This window comes from Lonchura striata, chromosome 16 (genome assembly GCF_046129695.1).
Source record: "Lonchura striata isolate bLonStr1 chromosome 16, bLonStr1.mat, whole genome shotgun sequence".
NCBI classification, from domain to species: domain Eukaryota; kingdom Metazoa; phylum Chordata; class Aves; order Passeriformes; family Estrildidae; genus Lonchura; species Lonchura striata.
In genome coordinates, this window is record NC_134618.1 from 7,751,782 (window position 1) to 7,774,610 (window position 22,829).

The 22,829-nt window shown below is 37.0% G+C and overlaps 1 protein-coding gene across 7 annotated transcripts in view; it reads left to right on the forward strand.

The window, feature by feature from the left end:
- The window catches only part of CLEC16A (C-type lectin domain containing 16A), a 60,371-nt gene that overhangs the window by 13,028 nt on the left and 24,514 nt on the right, over nt 1-22,829 (forward strand). For 6 of the 7 annotated variants that reach the window (XM_021538011.3, XM_077786844.1, XM_077786841.1 and 3 more), the window contains 10 exons: nt 2,361-2,474; nt 7,219-7,447; nt 8,820-8,949; nt 12,926-13,026; nt 13,751-13,873; nt 15,221-15,330; nt 15,797-15,841; nt 17,052-17,102; nt 17,826-17,954; nt 21,470-21,590. In XM_021538011.3, the coding sequence (XP_021393686.1) occupies nt 2,361-2,474; nt 7,219-7,447; nt 8,820-8,949; nt 12,926-13,026; nt 13,751-13,873; nt 15,221-15,330; nt 15,797-15,841; nt 17,052-17,102; nt 17,826-17,954; nt 21,470-21,590 (1,153 nt within the window). The remainder of the gene's footprint in view (nt 1-2,360; nt 2,475-7,218; nt 7,448-8,819; nt 8,950-12,925; nt 13,027-13,750; nt 13,874-15,220; nt 15,331-15,796; nt 15,842-17,051; nt 17,103-17,825; nt 17,955-21,469; nt 21,591-22,829) is intronic. The other variant, XM_021538013.3, reaches the window with a different exon arrangement.

The window sequence follows — 22,829 nt, forward strand, 5'->3', positions numbered from 1 at the left end:
TTTTGCAGTACTCTTGTGATTATAGAACAGTGTATTTTCACCATTTTGGCAAAAACATAAAAGAAAATTAATCAAAACAAATGTCTAACCTTTCAGTTTTAATTAAGAAAAAAAGTAAAACATTTTTGGCAAATAAAATAGCTTCTTATTTGAGTTAATGTCATTTTTCTGTGGATCCCATTGTACAGGGTAACCTTTAGAGCATTTCAAATTGCCTACATACCCTGACGAATGAAGTATAAAAGTCATGCAACATGCTGGGTCAGAACTTGGTGCAATGGCAGATGAAATTTGCCTAGATGCTGTATTGCATTTTGAATCTGCTTAAGCTATGGAAAATCTCAGGTTTGAATTTTCCTCTTTGAAAACCCAAACCCCAAAACCACCACTACAAAATCTCACTTTCTCACAATGTGAATTTCATTATGCCTATAACTTAAGTCTGTAATTAAGTACTTTTTTCTTACTTTATTTCTTACTCATATCAGTTCCACCTCTTTTTCCTTCTGGAACTTATTTTCAAATTAAGAGTTTTACAGTAGATTTTTTTGTAATGTGGGGAAAATTCATCTGTTCTCCCTGTAGTCTTCAGTGCATTTCTCTGAGACTGGTTTTCTTAAATTACATTGTCTGAAAATAGTTTTAACTTGTGTTCACAGAATTTATACTTTGTTTTCTTTGATCTTAGAATTTTTCAATATTCATTTTATTGTAATCTGGTCCATAATTTCATCTTTTTGCTAGAAGTACGGGGTTGGGTTTTTTTCCGTAGGAAAATATAATTTGATGCTCCTTAATTTAAACCTAAAAACTTGTGGTGTTGTGAGGGTTATTTACCATACATAAAACTGTGGAAGCAGTAGCTTCTTGTAACCAAAGGGATCTGCATCATACAGTGGTGTAAGGTGACCTGTTTGAAAGTCTTTGCCTTCAGTGGAAGTATCAACAGGGTATCACTTCAGGATTTATATCTGTGTTCTTCATTCTCTTTAAAGAAGAAAATGGAAGTAGTCATAAAGAACTGAGAGCAAATTTTGTCTATCAGAATGGGATGTGATATAGAACATGAAGTGACTGTTTCTGTGACTGGCAGAAAAACATTTTCTCCCACCTCTTTTAACCTGGAGTTCGTTTGTGGTGAGATGGGTTCTGCCAAACCTCGCTGACTGTTTCTGTTCCTGACACCAGGCATATGCTCTAGGCACTACTCTTATATTAGACACAAGTGCTTGAGAGACTGATGCCAGCACCTGAAAATGGACTGCTGGGACTTCTCAGCCACTGTGACAAAGGGATCATGTGCTGTTCTTACACCAGAACAGGCCTGTGGACAGTCAAGCAACGCTTGCTGAATTGGCAGAAGCTCGAGTGATTTGGAGGTTGTTCAAAGTACTTTTGAAGTGTGTTGTGACTTTAAAGTTTTATGTAGATCACCACCACATGCTAATAATCACTTCCCTTTTGGAGGTCTGGAATGCTTCTGACTTTAATCAGAAAACCTGTGGAGAACATTTAGCTAAATATTTTCAAAGCAGTGATTAGGTTTAATGACTTAGGAATTATTTGGGAATTTTACAGCTAGAACCACTGATATGGGATCCAGCTTTGATATTCCTGTGAAGAAAATGGATACAAGCTGACAGAAGGCTATTGCAGCTGGACCTGAGTTGGTTCTGTCCAGGAGCCAGTTGTTTGCTGATCCAGACTTGTAAGCCATGGCTCAAAATAGAATAGTCATTGTAAACATAAAACTTGAGTAAAGCATCAAAGCACTTGTGATCAAATGCTTCAATGCTCCAGGCATTATGGTCCTTACTCCTGTGTTCTGTAGCCACTGTGTAGCTGACACTGATCTGCTGCAATTTCAGAGCCAGAAAAGCTGCTTCTGATCCAGCTCGGTCTACTGCATGGCTTTTAGTCATGGATCACTGCACAGTGATTGTGTGCACAGAACTTTCTGGAGTCTGGCCAGTTGTTGGCACACAGGAAGGTCTGGGGATGCTGTGCACCATAATCAGTTTTTTGTTTCTAAAAAAATTAAATTTTTGGATTTGTTTTAATGAGCTCCTTGCTAGAACATCACACAAGTTTCCTTTCAAAGGTGTTGAAGAGAGAATTTACACTTCTCAGAAGGAGGAAAGAATATGAAGAATTAATGCAACTAGGTAGTTTGAAAGGTAGAGAAAGGTCAGATACCCTTGTCTCCTTTGTTTTAAAGTCAATTTAATGAGGTCTCTGTTACTAGTGTACTTACATGTAAACTAAAGATAACAAGGTCAAAAATATGTTCAGCTAGTGAAATTGTGAAACTATGTGTTCTGTAAATATGTATAGTTTTTTTTCTGCTCTTCTTTCAATAGGTTTTTCTGATTATACATTATGCTCCCTTGGTGAACTCCTTGGCCGAGGTTATACTCAATGGGGACCTCTCAGTGTTTTCTTCTAAGGTTGAGCACGATATACAGAAAAACTCAGTAAGTGGCCAACTGTCTCTAATTTTATTTTTTTTAAGGCAAAGAAAATATTTGAAAAATAAAAGCAGGTATCTGGAAACTGATAAACCGAGATGTTCATGTTCAGGAGAGGAGAGCAGCAGCAGACTACTTCTTGTTTGACCATCATTTTGATGGGACACTTCAGTAATCCAGTCTTCTGTGTTCAGTTTTTATCTGCCCTTTGGTAGTGAAATAAAAATTACTTGGCCCAACTTTCCTGTTTCCTTGGGCAACTTGTAGTAGAAATGAGAGACTTAAAAAAATACCGGGCTTAAGATTTTCATCTGAATATTCCCAGTGTTTTAGCAGTAAAACTGATCATCTCTGAAAGTTGTGCATCAGTGATCATGTGAGAAAAGAGACCAGCCACAGAGAGACAGGAGAGTGTTACTGTTATTGGCCTTCTACCTTCAAGTTTAATCAACATCGATGTTGCTAGATACTGTTGTTACTGGTTTTTTTGGGTGTCATGTTTTTAATATTTTCCCTTTTGTTGTGGCTTTCACTGTTTGTATAATGCTTACTTGTTACCTTTTAAAGGCCTATTTTGGGGATGGTAACAAGTAGGAGGGCATGACCTTATAACTGTGTCAGGCCTCTGGCTATAGTTCTGTCTAAAAATTGAACATGTCCTGTAATGACTGACTGGCCAGCAGTTGATGACTGAATGTTTCATTTATAACAAGCAATAGATTTGTTCTCACACACCTTCTTTCCTAATAGTTGCTATATCACTGAGAGTTTCAAGGGGAGAGATATGTTTCAGCTTCGCTAAGATAAATCAACTTCTTCAGATTTCTTCCCACTGGGCATTGGAAGCTGTGTGAGCTGATCTTGGCCAGTAGCTTTTGGGTTCTGGTGTTTTGTTCTGTTGACCTTAATATTTTAGAATCTAACCTTGTTTAGAAAAAACTACGGTAGAATGGTGGAGTTGACTGATTGCTTTAAGATAAAGCAATCTCTTACTTAAGTTAGGAAATATCTGACATTCTGCTAATTGCATTCTGAATATTGTGTGTTACTTGTACAGAAGAAGCTTTGTTGCTAGGAAATTTGTGGCAAGAGGGTGGAGTACCAGTTGTTACAGAAGTGAGATTTTCTTTTCCTGTCATGGTTACTGTACAGTTACAAAATACCTATAGCATGTGTTTGTGTGCTTGCACTTATGTTAGGAATATTAGGGGTTTCCTATAGACTACTGTTCATCTCAAGTTTATGATAATATTTAGGTTGCTGCTCCTTACTGGCCTTAAAGATGTGTCCTCTTAACATGTGGACTAGGGGTTCTGTTGTACCTGAACTGGTACTATATTTAGTAGGAGTATTGGCCTTCTGCAGTAGACCCTTAGAGAAGCTACCAGAGGTGGAGCTGTGTCCAAGGAAGTGCAGAGCAGTGGGTAAAGGGAAAAACTTCCATGGGAGAAAACTTAATTTTTAGTAACATCAACCATATTGTTCAGTGAGACCATGGAGGGGAAAGCTTAGACTGGTGGAGGTTGGTTGTGTGCAGAAAGAGGGGATGTGATCTCCAGCACAAGAGCTCTGCCTGGCTTCCAGGGAAGGGAGCCAAGGAGGGAGCTGCTCTGCAGGGTTATTGGCAGAGTTGTGGGAACAACTGCTGCAGGCTTTGCTTGGGCTTCCCTGCAGATAAACAGCTCAGTGCAGGGAGGCTCAGGTCAGCTGTACAAATGAAGGTACATCAGGATCATTGCAGGGTTATTGCTGTAGTCTTTTCTGTTGCAAAGAAATTGCAAACTTCTGTTGAATACTGAAAGCTAGAAGTTAGTTTAGACTTGTTAGAGAAGTGAGAAGCAAATTTTAAAATTTACTTTTAGTCTGAATGTAGAATTTTTTTTTCTTAAATCAGACCCAAATTTATCATTTACTACTTTCTTTGTGTTCTGATTTGTCATGATAACTGTTCTGATACTGTCCTAAGCTTGTTGTAGGGATATCTGTATTGCAGTGAACTGCAGCTATTTCTAAACCCTTGCTCGTCTGTTGTAACTGAGATGTCTTTATGTGTTTAAGTTGAAATGTAATTGTCAATTTCTAACTAGCACATAGTTTCTAAACCCAGAAATAAGTAGGACCTCATATCTATATTAATCTTTTTCATAAGATAAATTAAAGTGGAATGAGGTATGGAGTAAGGACTGAGTTCAGTAGATGCAGAGTCCTCTTGCTGGGACACTGAGTAAAGAACACTTCACAAGAACAAAAACTGAGAATAAATATAAAATACCCTGAGTTATTTAGGACAAAGAGCAGTGGTAGCTCTCATGAGAGGAACAAGTGATACTGTTTACTGTAAATCAATCAGTGGAAAAAATGACCAACAGTTGTAACTGGTGATATCTTATGAATTGGCACTTACTTGTGGAGATCTGCTGAACATCACTGCACAGCAGTGATTGCCCAGGCTCCGTTGAACAAGTTATCCACATAATTCCATATTTTTCCCCTGTATTTCTGGTTTTAGGCATCATCAGAAGAAATACAAACCCTTATGTCACAATGAGACCTGAATATGTATAGGCAGCAGAATGAATTTAAACGTGTCAGATATCACACTAAGGTTTACCTTAATTCCTGTGAGATCTGTTTTCCTGCATCATTCAGATGTGGGCCAGTTCTACCTAGTGCACGTTTCTTCTTTAACCTACTTTCTCCTTCCCGTAAAAGGTGTTACTGGTATTGCCTTTTTTTACCATCACACGTTGCACAAGATAAACCATTATTGAAAATGTGGCTGAAAAACATCTTAAAGATACCAACTAGCAGTACCTCAACCTGTATAATCAACTTATAAACCAAATGATACCTAAAATAATTTTAAGTCTGATTTGAGAAAGTTTTAATGATATAGCCTCATTGCCTTTAGCAGAACCGAATATTTGTGCAGGGTTTATTCTACAGCTTTCCTTCTTGGAGCAGACTGTGGCTCAGTGTTCACAAGCACATCACTGTCTACTGGTGTCTTATGGTACTTTGCTCTTGTGGCTGACAGCATATGAGAAATGCAAGGATGTTAAGTACATGCTTTCTCCTTAAAGAAGTAGCTACGAGATTCTAGGAAGCAATGCAGAAATAAGAAGTGAATGCAGAAAGGGGAAAATGTGTTATGCAACTTACATGCTACTTTTCTGGTTTTCCCCTAAATAATAGGATCTAAGGTGCTCTTCCCTTTTCTTATTACTTTTCTGGCCAGAAGCCATCAATAAAGGTAACCTGGTCACTTTATTGCTTTCCTGTGTTGCAGTTGGATCATACAAAAAATGCATCCAAGAGGTTATATTGGGGGATATAAGTGTAGTAAATTTTGTATTATGGGGATTTTTTGGTATTGTAAAATAGTCTTCCCACTATGTGGTTTGTTTCAGTGCCAAGTGTGAGTTCACTTATGCAATATTTCTATAAAACATTTGCAAAATGTCAGAAGATTCAGAGAATCATTTTGGCCTTTTAACTTGTAGACAGCTTCTTCCCTGATCTTTTCCTAATCTCTTATGTATAGATGTTCCTAACTAGGTGAAGGGAAGGATTTTTTCAGACTTTTTCACTAAAGTTTTTGATGCAGTGATCTTGAGTACTTACTGTACTGAGTCACCTAAGGCAGAGAATGTAATCAGTTTGATATTTACTCTAGTCTTACTTCTTTCTCTTGCTTGCTGTTAAGTTTTTATCCCTTTAGGCAGTGTCAACTGAATCTGTTTGAGCTTTTGAACTCTGGAAGGTAATGGGTTTCTGTAGCTGTCTTGATTAGTGTAAACCTGGGAGAAAGCTCCAAACCATGGGTTTCACTTCTCAGTAACAGAGAGGTTTGGCTGATTAGTGCTTATTTGATATTCTGGTGATCAGCTGGCAGGCAGAGGGGAGCTCTAATAGCACAGCTCAGAAACAAGATGCAGAATTGTTAAAGCCCAAGTTAGTCCTTCTATTTGCAGAGCTTCTTGTAGCATCTTGGGCACTTTGCATAAGAATCCATGTTGTTAGGGTGACACATTATTGGAAATACTTAATTTCTTCTGTGAGAAATTTATCTAAATTTATTTTCTTGTTCTATAAATTAATACTTAGGAAAATAAGGTGTTGGTTTGCCATCTTATCCTGTGATAACTCTGTGTAAAACACAAGTAAATTAAGTCTACTAAATGAAGTTGTGTTTTCCAGACTTGGTTAGTCAATGTCTGGAGGCCCAAAAAAGACTAATGACTGTAATTTGTTCCTTGTTGATGCAGGAATTTATTTGATGTTGAGGGAAACATAAGACTCCAAAAAAAGAAACCAACCCAAAATCTCACAGCACAGAGCATTGGATTTTGTCCTTGCTGCTTTAAAAGAGTCCTTGCACCTTTAAAAGGGGTGTATTTCATATTAATACACTGTTGTCAACACACATGTACAATTTTGCAAAAGGTGTCTGAGTTTTATGTGTGATATCTGTCCCACCCCTTCAGTTTAAAACTTGTGGTGATGAAATAGGTACTTCTGCATTGTCTTGTCTCAAGAAGGCCTGCTTTTTAATGATAGATCTTTGGGGTATGTTACTTTGGAGATAGTTGTGCTACTAATGATTTGGTATTAATGTTTTCTATTTTAAAATGGATTTGAGATTTGTGGATAGTGTTCTGATTTACACTGTGTATGAACTGAAGTTTCTTTATCAATTACAGTTAAAAATGCTGTGCTGTAACTCAGTGTACACTCTTCAAATTTACAGGCAAAGTCAAGTATCAGATGTTTCATAAAACCCACAGAAACACTTGAGAGGTCTCTTGAAATTAACAAACAGAAAGGGAAGAAGAGGGTGCAGAAAAGACCCAACTATAAAAATGTTGGCGAAGAAGATGAAGAGGAGAGAGGATCTGAAGATAACCAAGATGACCTTGACAAAAGTAAAGGTACAGAAGCAAGTTCGAAGGGCATAAGAACAAGCACTGAAAATGAAGGTGAGGTTTTCAGCAAGAAAACAATGCTTACAAAATTTAGGTACTTTTGTTTACTGATGGAACTAGTGATTAGTTACATGACTTGTTCTCTTGCTGCTCTAGGTAAACATGGGACATTTGTTTAAGGCTTTGGCTGGATTTTTTTTTCTCATGATAAATCAAGCTGTGAGAACATGTACTTCTCATTAGAAGCTTTGAAAGTGTGTTCATATCTGCCTGTAGGTCCTGGCCCTTATCACAATGCATGCCTTGCACCTCAGTGTTCATGGCTGTGGGCACTTGATAAGCAAGCTTGAGAGCTTTGTAGCTTGTCCTTTTGTGGTAAGGGAGAGCTGGAGCCACTTCACCTTTGCAAGATAATCAGCAGTATTTTATGTATGTTTCAATGATAAAATGTAACAAGTGTGCTAGAAGTGACAGTACATGATGGAAGATGATATTCAATAGTTCAAAACTGAAAATATCTTTAACTCGTGGGGTTTTTTTAATTGGACTTTTTCTGCATTTTTGATGTAGAAAACCTAAGAACTGCTTTTATAGGATGAGTAGTCTTACATATTAGCATATTATAACTGTTTATTTTATGGTTAGTAACTTCTAGAAGCATGTATACAATGTTTTACTTACATTAAACATAAATTGAGAAAAATGTAGCAGGATTGCCTGCAAGCAATTGAAAGCAAGAGCATTAGGCTTTGACAGTCCTGTCCAAACATGACTGAGTTTAGATTTAGGTAAACAGTCTTTTTGAGAAGACTTTCCTTAAATGGTGTGAAATAACTGATGGTGTATTTTCCACCATGATTTGAAGAAAATCTGAAATAATCTACTGTTCAAACTGGTGCATTTAGCTGTAGTTTTGTCCCATTTCCTAAGGGAAGGCAAGATCTGTTTGTTCTCCTGAAACTCAGTAGGTGAGAAGCGCTAGGGACCAAGTGTCCTGTTTGCTGCGGTTGCAGAGGCCTGTCTACACCCTCAGTGAAACTTGATGTCCACCCATGCCTTAGTCTCACCAGCTTTTTCACAAATCTTTTTTTCAGAAAGAGGTTCTATGGCTTTTCTTCCTGTGGTTTGCGTGGGAAGGGAGCTGACTGTGGCTTATTTGTGAAAATGATGTGTATATTTTCTTTACCTATTTTATTTATATGTATACATTTTTATAGTGTTACATTCCTTAAAGAAATATAAGCCAAGTTCTTTACTGAGAAGAAATTTTGCCCACATCTGCTCATTAACCTTTCTGAGGTAATGGTTATATCTCTTATATATAGATGCATGAGGTGCTTTTAATACCAAACAGAAAATACAGAAGAACTTGTGATAGCCTTGTTGAAAATACCAAGTTTTGGTGGTATGTTCTGATTTTTTTTAGAAATAGAGATGGTAATCATGGAGAGATGTAAACTGTCAGAGTTGTCCATCTCTGCTGTGACAGAACAGAATACAACAGATGAAGAAAAGAGTGCAGCTGCTTCTGGGAGTGAGATGACAAACTGGAACAGGTATAAAGGAACTGAAAAAGATGGTGCTGAATTGTTTCTTTACCTACCCTCCCCTTAAATCTTTTGCTTTTCTTAAAGGGATGTTTCAGATCTGCTTCAGGTTAAAATTAAAGGGTTTTTTCTGGATCACAAATGAATGAATCAATATGAAAGTGAGGTGTAGTCCCTCTACTGCTCCATTTGGGAAATTATCCTGTTCCTTTTTAGTTTGTGCTTTCCTTTGGCAGTTGTGATGCATTAAGTTGGTAAAGTTAATTTACAGACTGTTAACACAACAAAAATAGAATATAAATGTTTCCATTCTGTAATTTTCTAAAACATCTAAACTAAGATGTAAATTTTTTTAAATTATATTTATTGTTGCATTTCTCCATTTTGTATGCACCTATAAGAAAAAAACAAGGAAAATTCTTCAGTTCAGGGATGAGTTTGGCAGAATTTTTGTAGCAGTAGTTCTAGGCAAACTCTTGTAACCTTTGTACTGTTTCCAGGGTCCATTAGTATGTTTTAGGATTATTGGAAAGTTCTACTGGAAATACAGTTTATAAGTGTTTCTGGGAGCAGAAATTACCCCGACTTCAAAATTTAAGCTTGGATATAATGAATACCCCTAAGACACCTTCTCACTAGAGATTTTGCATTCCTGTTAATAGAATGTTAAGAAACCAAATGTCCCTGGCACAAAAGTAATTGCAAATGTGTCCACTGGGGAAATGCACATGTTTGATAGGATTTAAAATTTATTTTTAAACTTGGGAAATGCTGCCTGGTATTCCCAGAATTTCATTCTGTCTCCATTATAGCTTTGTAGTTTAGATTACATTCATTAATAAAGATAACATTTAATTTAATTGTAAAAGTTAAATTGAACCTTGACTTGAACTGGCTTTAAAACACAGAGTTCTAGATTATTGATAATTTGACTAAAATATGTGCCAAATGGCTTTTAGAAAGAAATTGGCAGTGAGTGCATAGAATACTAAAGTGACTGGGATGCTTGGGTCTTGAGAATGCTTAGAAGTGAACTGACAGTGCATTTGGCAAGTGTCTGCAGTTCAGGCCTCTCTTGATCTGAAGATGTGGTCTCACAGCATTCTGCACCTTTTCTAAAAATAAGGAACATCAAAGAATGTGCAGAGCTAAAAACAGTTTTAAAATAAGGATATACCTTGTATAGGGCAATTCTGGCCTTTGTTTTATATGCGATTTTTTTTTTTTTTTGAAATGTCAGTGGATTAGCTGCTATAGCTTAAGATGTTGTATTATATTATGCCAAGTATAATATTTGAAACAGCAGCTAAATTTCTCAAGAGACTTGCCCCAGTATGTGTCATTTATGTCCTACACTGGTTGAACTCACTGAACCTTGTGGATAAGGCACCATGTAGGAGTGAAAATGCCATACTGGAACTGAAGCTTACACACATGCAATAATCATTAATGTGCTCCTAGTATTGCAGTCTTCAGTTGTGGACATACTCCACAAGAATAATTAATTTGAGGAACATTTGTATGGCATTTGATCTGCAGCTTCTATCAACGCCTTAGTAAAAGACTAGTAAAGGAAGCAAATGCATACAGAGTTAAGAAATAAATATAGCCTTTACTATGAAAACTGCATTTTTTTAAAACAGTCCAACAGTTGTTGAAAAATAAATGGAAAACAACACAGATGGCAGTTAAAAATCTGCAGCTGTAAAAGCTAAGTCAAGCTTTTAATTTCCCTTAGCCCTTTTCCTACTGTGAAAAACAAAAGAAAAAGCTTAAGTATTTTAGGTGTTATTTTATTTTGATAGGCCTCACTACTGGAAAGTTTTTAAGCTTAAAGACATGTTTTAAATTAGCTTCATTTTATGAAATGCTGCACAGCAAAGCTTTTTTCCAAAGCATGTCAAGTCCTCATGCTGTGTTGTGGCTTCTGTTGCTATTTTCTTAGGCTGAAGTTTTTCTGGGTCTTTTGTGAATTTAGTCTAAATGAGGAACGTTGGTGAGGAGGATTCTTGGAAGTTGTTTCAGCTTCAGATTATTGTGGCTGAGACAGATAATGCCAGTAAGATGCTGTGAAGAAGCATCTAGAATGAAAATGGTATCTCTTGCTGCTGTAATGATTTTTGTCAGGTTTCATAATTTCATAAATCTAATTAGTGTGTGGGGGAAAACAATGAAAAATGCATTAGACATCACAGAAGTAATTTAATACTGTGTAATATTGGTGTTAATGGAACAACTACTGATACCTCAGCAGCTTTGACCCAGTAAAAGATTTGCTTTAATGAAATAATATTAAATAGTACTTCTATAGTTTAGGGTTTAGGTTGCTTACTGTCTGCTGTTGGTCTGAAAACAAGCCAAGTGTTATCTTGCATTCAAGTTTTTTAATATCCTGGTCCTCTTTGTTCTTTAGACCTTGAAGCTGAACTCATTTTATGGTGTGAAAAGCCCCCCATTATGAGGGTGTCACGAAGCTTGTAGGGCTTGGGTAATGCTTAGGAAACCTGAAGGCACTCTTGGCTTGTTTCCAGCTTTAGTACTTCTTTAGGTTGTTTTTCCTTGAGTAGTTAAATTCTTTTGAGATCTATAATATGTGAGCAATTTGACTTTAGCACTTTGAGCAGCGTTGAACTTGGGCAAAGAGGGATGCCTGCCGGTGGCAGCTCTGGCAGAGGAGCTCTGTAATGCAGGCTCAGAAATGCACAGCCGTGCTGCCGGGGCATGAGCCGAGCAGGGAGCAGCGTGGGCTGGGCTGTTGGTCACTGCCTGGTTTCTGTAAGAAGAGCACTGTGCTGCCACGTGCCTGGAGCTGCCAGGAAGTTCCAGTGCTCTGTTATGCCTTGGGCACCACGGCTTTCCTGGGACGCTCGGTGTGACCGGGAGGGCACCGCAGGTCTGGAGTGGGGATTGAAGTGGTTTGTGTCCTGGTCTCTGCCAGCCCTTCTGGCCCCCAGGAACCACAGCAGGGAGTTCGTAGTGCCTGCTTCTCGTCTGCTAGGCATGAACACAGCAAAATGTATTTGCTTCTGTGACTTTGATGTTATTTTAATGTGTTTTCTTTGAATGTAATTTAGATAATGTAAGGATACTTTTTCTTTCCTATTAAAGTATAGTTTAACAGACTGTGACACTACACTGACACATCATTTATTTATCTGGATGTCAAAATATAGTTAGTTTTTGCATATGCTCTTGAGCTACTAGCTGGATACAAGCTATCTTAAGACCAGAAGTGAAGCTGCCTTGCCATCAGGCCTCTGCCTGTATCAGATTAATCTCAGCCATATCTGATCTGTCCAAATGCTTTCTGGATTACGCTGACTTTTGTTGTCTTTCTAAGATACAGGTAAAGAAAAGGTGAACTTAGCACTGTTTGTAACTTCCTATATATGTGTTGTAGGTCACAAGTGTTTAAACTCGGGACAACTGAGTTCATCTGCAATCCAAAGCTTTTTTTTTTTTCTCTTCAGATACTCCCTCCTAGTTAATTTTTCTTTCCTTTAACTTTTGGACAGTATAACAGTTGTTTTAGAAAAACCTAGCTTCCTTCAAACTTCTGGTAAAAACGCTTATTTGTTATAATAAGAACTTTTCAATTCTGTTCAGCACATGAGTTTTGAAAGAGTCTGTTTTATACAACAGTGATAACAGCTCCTTATATTTACTTAGATATGCACTTAAAGGCAAGCTCTGCAATGATTCTGTATACTTACAACCCAGTAAATGTTTGAACAAGCAACTCTTGGGAAAGTATTATGTAATAAATCCTGTTAAAACTCGGAATTATTGTCAGTATGTAAATACAAAGCATGGCTGTAATCTGAGTTCTCTGCAACAGAAACTCTATAACAGAACTCTTATTATAGTGCCTGAAAATGTGCATTACTGTGAATTTGCCTCTTCCACTAGCTACATGCACAATAAGATAGTTACCCACTTTTCTATAGATTATTTTTAACTGGTTCTAAATTACTCCTTTCCACAGGCCTTTTCTTGATATGGTCTATAATGCACTGGACTGTCCTGAAGATGATTACTATGCCCTCTTTGTGCTCTGTCTTTTATATGCAATGTCACACAACAAAGGTGAGTGCTGTTAAATAGAGTTAACTGCAAGGCCATGGTTGGAAGAAACTGTAAACCTCAATAGAGTCATCTTCTGATTTATGGGGTTGTTTATTGCTGTTCTTTAGAACAGGACAGGAAGATCCCCACAATCCATAATTGTGTATTGTTCTAAGACGTCTCCCAGCAAACCAGTCTTTCCTGGGAAATAAGTTTGACATTTTAGGTGAATATGTTAAAGATGGGATTAGTTTCCTTACGTAACAAGTCATTGAAAATTTTATGTGTTGGGGAGGATACTAAATGGGGCTACTACAAAATAAAATTCCTATTTAGTTAAACATATATGAACAGATTACTTAACTACTAAAGCAGAATTTAAAATCAGACTGTGATCTTCTTCCCTTTAGCCATTATGCTCTCCAGATGTATGGCTTGACTTTATTTAGATGCAAACAAGTAATCTGAGAATTTCAGAAACAGCAAAATCATTTGCATTTCACCAGCCACTTTGGGATTTGAGTGTTGCCATGCAGTAGACCCCATTTAAGGCTGAGAATTTTGAGGGTTTTATCAATGTGTTTGGTCTTTGTTGTTCCTCCTTTTCCTTGTAATACAGAGTCAAAGCCTAGTTTCCTATTGCTAATTGTTCTCTTCTGAGAAAACTGCTGTGGTCTATTAAATGCTTGCCTCAGAGCACACTCTATTTTCTAATTTGCATTTTTTTGCTTCGCCCCCATGAAAGGACTTGACTCAGTCAAGCTGGAGAGAATTCAACTTCCAGCTCAACATGCTGAAGAGAGAAATTCATATAATCATGTCCTTGCAGAAGGGCTCATCAGGATAATGAATTATGCTGCACAACCAGGTATTGCTTTTCCAGGGTTTGTTTTCCAAGGTGAAATTCTTGAAGGTAGAAAAAAGTTCCTTAGCTTCTTGTCTTTGAGGGGAAAGTGACTGTTCAGCATGCTCTTTGATGAGCAGTATGTAGATGTGGTTTGTGAAAGATAACTATTGGCTTTTTCTTGGTTGGTGAGAAACCAGAAACACTGGATTTGTGCTGAGTAGCTGTTTTTATACTCAGAACTATACAAGCATCTGTTGTCTTAATTCCTATTTTCTGCACTTTTGAATAAACAAAAATTGAGATTTTGAGGGGTTTTACCTTAATGGATTTCCTCCTGAAAATATGGTCTGTCTCATCTTTGCTTGTAAAAATAATTTCAATTGAGACATGATTTTGAAAACTATGTTGTCCTTTGCTCATAGCAATCCTTTGTCTGTCAGCTCTAGGTGGTAGCAAATTTTTCCATACTTTCTTTAATCTCGGATTGTATTTTCAGTTCTGAACTGTTCTGCAGAAAACATGGTGGTTTTTCTTCTTTCTTTTTTTTTTTTTTTTTTTTTTGTGAGATGAGAGTTACAATGTTCCATGAGCTGTTCCATGAAAATACGATTTTTGTTCAAGCCACACCTCTCCTCCTTGCACTTGCCCCTTAAAACTTTAAATGGGTGGAACTGGTGTTCCCCAGAAACTGACACATTATCAAAATTTTTAATGTCTGTAGAATAAAAATCTGTTTGTTTGACTTGCAAAACTGTTCTACAGCATATTAACTTCTGCTGATGTGTCAGAGATGAAAAACATGTTTATAGATGAAGAGTTTGTACCTGCAGCATCAGGAAGGAGTGCAAATGAGGATATGTATTTATTTAAATAAAGGCATGTCTGGGGAGGGAAGTTCTGGGAAGGATGAAAATGGGGGATTTTTTTATTCAACTTGATGCATGCTGTGTAGAATATCTCATTTTCTCCCTTCAAGGGAAAGCTCTGCCTTATTAGTGTGCTATATACAAAGCTTCCTTTCACCTTGTAACTTAATCCATCCCAAATGTCTGGGATCCTTTTGTAATTTTAGAATAATTCAACCTGTGCAGCTGATTGATAAAGGCAGCAAAACCAATGTTTGGGCTTACTATTCAATTAATCTTTGCCTTCTTACTGAATGTTCTGCTTTAAATTACTCTTCCAGTTTTTTCTTTATAGCCATCAACATAGTAAGGCAACACCAGCACTCATCCCTGTCTGATGGGGTTGTGTCAGAGTTGGGGTTGACAATTGCAGGAAGAGTACAGACGTCTAAGATCATGGGATGATGAGAAGAGCTGTAACTAAACTGCTACTATTTTGTATGTTGAAATTTTCATTTCACAGATGGAAAAATTCGTTTGGCAACTTTAGAACTTGGCTGCCTACTGCTGAAGCAGCTTGTGTTTTCCAAAAATGGCAGGATCATAAAAAGTGTTCACCTTGATTGTCTTGAGGTGAGTATTTTCTTTCAAATTGCCAGTCACTGCATTATTGGTCTCTGAGTCTTGGATTATAGTTGAATAAATTTCTTTTCATTTCTAATTGCAATAAGCCTTAATGTGAAATTAGAGCTTCTACAACATCTTTGCATGGGTAGCTCTGTGTTGTGAACATCATAACCTATGCTGTGTTCTCATCTCTGCTATTTATTTATTTGTAACTTCTCCAAGTCTTCTGTTTCATGGTCTCTCTGAAACTTGTATGTTATCCCTCTTAATAATGTAAAGTGCTTTTGAAATAATAAATAGTAAACTCAAGCTGCATTTTCATAGGTGCAAGAACTGTATTCTATCAAATTCTGAGATTAAGGCCATGAATTATTAGACAGTCTGTTCTGTATGAGTCTTTGGGTGGGTTTTTTAATGTGACTAATAAGTAAGTGGTGTATGTATTCCCTGAAATGCATTTTCTCTTTCCTAGGGTGCAAGGGAGGAAAGTGTTCATCTCCTTCGTCGTTTCTATAAGGTAAATATGCAAAATGCTGTAAGAAAAAGGTCCTTTACATATAGGGAATATCTGCAGCCCAGTCTTTACATAGTGACCAAAGAAGCACATTTTTAAAGATGGAAACTCCAAATTTGTGATAGAAAAGAAGCATTTTCTTGGAGAATTCCTCTCCTTTCCGCCCTTCCCATACCACCCTGTCATATGTCACAAAGGGCTGTTGGAATACTCACAGGGTTTGTACTGGAGATCAAGTTTACCATTGACACTAATATGGAATGTTTGGTTTTGACTTTTTTTTTGTTGGTATTATATCTGAAATGATCTAAAATTTTACCTATTTTTTTTTTATATTGGAAACCTTTGAAGCTTTTACTTTCACGTATGTGTTGTAAACAATGAAAGAAATCAAATTTTTTAGCTCTAGCCATTAACAAGGAGCAATAAAACTGTGACAGATTTCAAGTATCTGAAATATCTTCCTGTTTTTCTTAGAATTCTCTTGAAGGATGTTTACTCAATGTGGCTTACAAAAAAATAAGTAACTTGTGGTGGGTTGACCTTGGCTGGCTGCTAGAGGTCCACTCAGCTGTTCTCTCACTGCCCTTCCTCAATGGGATGGAGGGAGAATAGAATATCTTGTCAAGATAAAGAACAGGGAGGTCACTTGCCAATTACAGTCTTAAGCAAAGCAGATTCAACTTCACAGAAATTAATTTATTGCAAAAAAAAAAAAATCTAGATAGTGAGAAACAAAGACAAATTGAAACACTGGTGTCCCCCACCTCTCCTTTTTCCCAGGCTCAGCCTCATTCTTGGCTCTTCATCCTTCTTCCCGTGTGAGTGGTGCGGGGGCAATGGGAAGTAGGGGTTTGGTGTCATCCACAACAGCTTCTCTATTGTTTCTCCCTCCTCACACTTCCCCTGCCCCAGTGTGGGTCCCCTCCTCCATGGGCTGCAGTCCTTCAGGATAGCAATTGCTGCAGTGTGGCTCCTGCAGACTGCAGCTCCTTCAGAGCACATCTGCCTGCTGTAGTGTTGGTACCTGCTCCACCATGGTCCTCCAGGGGCTGCAAAGAAATCTTTCCCTTTGCTAAATGTGTTTCCCCAGAGGTGTCAACAGTGCTGCTGAGGGGCTCAGCAGTGCCCTGCAGCCCTGCCTCACTTCACAGACACACTATACAGAACCAACAGAGGCTTCATGGGATGTCCATGTTCTTTCTTTTGGAAGGGAGAAGAAATTTTTCTGGATATGTTTGAAGATGAATACCGCAGTATGACAGTAAGTGAGACCCCTTCTTCCCTGGCAAATGCTCAAACCCAGATACAGCACAGGAACAAGAAAAAGTACTGGTAGCTGCTGAGGACAGTGGGGACTTTATTGCTGGGAGTAGGATAAAAAAACCTGGGTTGTGTTTTTGTCTCTTGAGAAGTTGTGTCTATACTTACATAAATTATTTATGTGAAATCTCACAGCTCTTTATTTAATAAATGTCCATTATTTATAAAATTGAGTATAAAATTGCTTCAGCCTACTAGATGTGACACTGGATTTTTTATTTTTCCCTAAACATTAAAATCTTCCTATATCTGTCAGAAGCTCAGCATGTTCTCTGTTTTGAGAAAGTACTTTTTGGAGAGAAAAAGTTACAATTGACTTAAATTTGTGGTTACATCAATCCTTGTGATTGATGTAACCACAAATTTAAGTCAATACTTAAAATCAAACCTGGCAGAATTTGGTTTTAGTATTTGGGAAATATCTTTTCTGTAATCTTCTGGAGTTTTTTCTGTGTTTTATTTGTATGAAAACTTTGGCACTGTGTCTGGAAACAATGAGATATTGCATGTAAATGAGAGATTGCATGTAAGGACATGCAATGTCTTATTTAAGATATCGTGTTAAAAATTCTCAGAATTTTAAAATACACAACGAGTTACATTTGAAACTAGAGGCAAATGTTTATTGTTCCGTATACTAAGCAATGCAAAAATATTTTTGTAGATGAAACCTATGAATGTAGAATACTTGATGATGGATGCCTCGATCTTGCTACCCCCAACGGGGACACCTCTGACTGGGATTGATTTTGTGAAAAGGTTGCCTTGTGGAGATGTAGAAAGAACACGAAGAGTGAGTAAGACTAGTTTTCTTACATCTGCTCATGACAAAATGATGCCAAAACCATTGAGCAATTCTAGGAATACAAATACTTTTCTTTTAAAACTTAATCCATGAAATCATAAAAGCTTGATGAAGACAGATCTGTGTAGAGTATATATAATAATTACCTGCCCCAGTGGAGATACTTTTTCTTTGATTTCTTGTGTCTAGTCAACACAACATGTTCTTGCACTGAGGTTTAAATTTCCAGACTATGCAGAAAGCTACGTACAAAGGCATTTTGATGGCACTCAATATATTGTCAGCTTCTTTTGTGATCTGCTATCTCAGTTTATATCTCAATTATATTCCTGTAAGAATCTCCATGGAAGACTGACTGGCTTTGTATTGCTCATATTTCTAGACATGGCAAAAAAATTTATTTTACTTGAGAGTTCATCTTGCCAAAGTAATTTGTGATAGAGATTTGAGAATGAGGAGGGAACCAGCAAAGTGTCTGTTTTTGTGACTGACACAATCTGTAGAAGTGATGTTGACTTTAACGACAATATCCTTATTTCCATTCTTGGTTAATCTGTTCTTGGCCCTTATCTGGGTGTGTCCTGGAAGCCTTGCAGTGTCAGTAAGCCTGAGATGTTACTGCACAAAATCATTGTTTGGAAAGTGCTGTTCTCTGAGTTTCTTTGCATTTATATAAGTGTATTATGTGAGTATATTCAAATGCTCTTGAAGGGGAAAAAACCCATATTTCCAGGAATCTCCTGAAAAGGTTTATTTTCATTGCTTATAAGCCACATAGCTTCTGTTATCACAGCAAGTTGTTTGCTAGAATACACTGAATTGTTTTGAAAAGTATTATTCTTAGAAAGCGGAAATGCTTCCTGAAATTCTCTCTGAGGCCTTCAACAGAAAGATACTTAGAAATGCACATTAGTGGGAAATGACTGTTCTAGGATTTTCATGTGCTAAATAAGGAATAGCTTAACTTCTGTTGGTAGAAATAAAACAATCAATACAAATATTCCTGTAGATCCTTTGGGGTGAAAGGGTCTTTATCCATCAGCAAGAATTCCCAGAATGATTTCTTGTTGGTGCTCCTTCCTCAGTCCCATTGCGCTCAGGTTTCGGTATCATTTCCTGCGCTGCTTCCTTCCAGCCAGGCTGCCTCACCCTGGCTGACTTGCCATGACAAAATGCTGGACTCGGGTAGATCTTGTGACATTGCTGCTGCCACTCAACCTGCTGAGGTTCCAATGATGGTTTCAAATGGAAAAATATCTAATTCTGAGCATGCTCTGAAACAATTCAAAAAAGTTCCCAGGTTTATTTCACTAGCAAGAGACCTTTGATTATGAGTTCTTAACTGTTAGGATCTTACTTCCTTGCTACAGAAAGCCCATGTAAGTGGCAGCTCTTATTTTCTTTGACAATTTTAGGAGAAGCTCTCAAAAATCTCACTTTGTGAGAAGTTTTTGAAGTACTAAGAACACCTTTTCCTGGGAATGTAATAAGATAGTGGTAGGTTTCCCTGCAAATTGCTGTTTCTTTGCACATATAGCATGTATATAAATGAGGAAATAAGCATCATAGTGCTTAATACTTTAATGTAGATAGAAATAAATATTTGTTCCAAGTTAACCAAAAGTCAGCCAAAAATATTCTAGGCCATGGAACTTCTCTGTTGTTTTGTTGAGATCTCATAAAATGTGTTAGGCACAATATATTGATACTGTTAACAAACTGAGGGCTGTCAGTGTTGTAAAAAGCACAGCAGAGTTTCCATTTCATTTTGCAAAGGCTGAAGTTCTCATTTTATTTTCTATTCCTATACTTTATTCTGCACTAGATGTGTGATTACATGTTTGGAGATGACTGTCATTAGTTTTATAGGAAATGAATGTGATAAAAACTAATGCAGTCTAGGAGGTAGAGGTTTGAGGGGGAAGATAAGTGAAAGCTGAGTGATGGTTGCCCTCCAAATTAAAAAAATCCAAACTCAAACAAAAATGTTGTTGAGTTTAACTTTTGAGTTACCAAAAATGCCAGGATTTTCCTGTTCTTGATTGAATTTGGCAAATACTAAACCAAATACTATTAATTATTCTTGAAGCACTTGGTAGGAAAACTGCTTTATAGTAATCCTGTATAATTTCAGTATGTCCACAATACATTAGAATGCAGTTTGCTTAAATGGGAGTGATCATCTTGCATTCTAAAGTGACTCTGTTCTTATGAATTAAATAGTATTATTATCTTATTTTTTTAGATACCCTTGATGTCCTTTGCTCCACATAATCATATTGCCCTGTTAAATTTCAGCTGTGTACCAAAGCCATTGATTTGGGGTAATTTCATGGAAGAACCTGATACATGGCTTCCCTCCCTTCATCCTTGTTCTGCCAGAAATTCCTGGAAGCACTGCCAGTAGAGAGCTGGCCAAATACTCACAGTTCTACTTCCCAGGAGCCACTGTTCTGTTGATTTTAAAAATAGAGTGAAGGGTTTTCCCTTAAAGCACTTTAGGTTTGTTTTTCCTAATACTTCCTGCAATCTGGGAGTTTCTGGGCACTGCAGCTGTTCATGAATTCAATGCTGTTACTGTAAAGCAGCAGTTAATTTACAGTACACCACAGAATTACTGTGTAGAAAACTCTTAAAAAGCAGAACACCGGAAGTAATAAAAAATGATTTTTCATTTGCTGTACTGAAAATGCAGTTCTTGTAGGGAAAGAGGATTATAAATGGTGCCTTTCAAAATGTGGCTAATAAAATGATTGTTCTTTGACACTTTGGGTTTTTGCATACCATATGTCATGAATCTGTAAATCAAAACTAGCATATTCATTTCACAGAGCAGCTGTTGAAAGTTTCTTGGGACTGTAGCAGCTTTCAGAATGCTTTGCCCTGATGAAGACCTTCTGAGAATATAAATTAAGTTCTCTGAGAAAGTTACATTACATGTGGCTAGTTTTAGTGAGAACAGCAAATTAAAATGCAGAAATGCCCTCTGTTTCTCTCTTAACTTGTAAACATGTTAGCTAGACTTGGCCAGAAAAGTTATTTCTGTTTTAAGTTCAAAATGTGAGAGTCTCTGAAGGTTGGTTGTATAGGTGTCAGTAGCATAGAAGCATTGTAAATACAATCAGTCCTAAAGTAATGATTAAATACAAATATTCCAAGATTGTTTTTGCTTACACATCTCCTGTAGTTGTTTCCCTGTAAGTCACAATCTTTATTAAGTGTGCCAGTGAGACAAAAGCTCTGCTGCTTCTACTTCACTGAAAATAAATGGCATGTTTCAGTTTCTTTCATGTCTTTTTTTAACTAAGCTGGAAATTGCATTCTACTTTTTAAATTTAAAATTAATTAAAGTTTTAATTACAATTTTAAATGTATTGTAATGATTTACTGTAGGACAGCAAATTTCAGGGTTGTAAAAGCCAATAAATGTTTGTAAGATTCTGTTAAAATATGCAGTACTGGGTGTAAAAATATTCTGATAATCTTTTCTTTAATTTCCCAAGGCAATCAGAGTTTTCTTTATGCTTCGTTCACTGTCACTGCACTTGCAAGGTGAGCTGGAAACTCAGTTACCGCTCACAAGGGAGGGAGATCTGATAAAGGCAGATGATGTTCTGGATTTGAGTAAGTAGCCTTGGATTGGAGTAAGTAGCCCCTAAATTTCATAAATAGTTTGACACAAAAGTTACTGATTTTTTTTTTTTTCTCCTAAACTGCTTGTTACTGCTATTCTTACATAAACTACCTGAATTGAAGTAGCATGGTGTTGAGGTTCTACTGTGTATTGTAGCATAAAAATGTATTTTCCAGTTTGAGTCTTTGCCCAAACAAGAGAGGAAGGAGAATATCAGCATTTTGGCATAAAGCACATAGGATGCCCATGATTGCATAGGTGCCATACCTTGGAAGAGATTTTGCAGTGGGAAAAGCATGACCCAAAAAATTACATTTTTGTGCCTTTTTAAAATATCACTTTGGAGGTGTTGTTGATTTAACAAATTTTCCTCAATCTCTATTAATACAAGGCTTTTAAAATTCTTGGCAACATTAAGATGCCTTCAGTGTTTATGCTTGTTTGTATACAAATTGTTTCAAGATGGGGGTAGAGGTTAACATGATCCAGTAATGGTTTCAGCTACTGTTTTCATTTGGAAAAATCCCACAAAACTGTATAAAAATAGCTCCTTTTTTCTTTTTGCCTGAACGGAATATTGCTGTATTATGTGACCTTGATGAGGGAGATTCAAGTTTTTTGTAGAAAAGTATTTGTAATATTTTGATACACATATGTTGAATGTGAACCTTTAGGTGTAGTTAAAAGGTTGTCACCAGTATGTATGAATGTATGAATAGAGAGTCAGGTAATTCCACAAAAGTTTCATTCCATACTGCTGGATATGCTGTCACCAGAATTACAACTACCATTACTTTGCAGTGTTTTTCTACTGTAAATAGTTTTGAAGCAATTATGTATTTTGTGATAACTGTCTAACGTAGACAGCCTGTGAGGCTGGGAGTGTTTTCAGTCTTGTTTAGCAGCTCACTGTGTCAAGTCACTGGCAGCTCAAATTAACAGCCTCAATGCTTGGTTTCAGGTGGTAACAGGATTCTGTTACTTCAATGTTTTAAATGCCATAGCCAAGAGATAAATAAGGATACATTTAAAGATGTTATTTCTTTGCTGAAATAGAAAAAAAATAACATTCTAGTTAAGGTTCTTTGCGTACTTGGCAGACAGAGTGAGCAGGCTTTAAAAGGCCATCCCAGTCAACATTTTTAAATAAAGATTTTAGTAAAGTTTATGATGGAATAATTGAAGTTATAAGGAATTTCAGTAGACCATCTAGTCCAACCCTCCTGCTC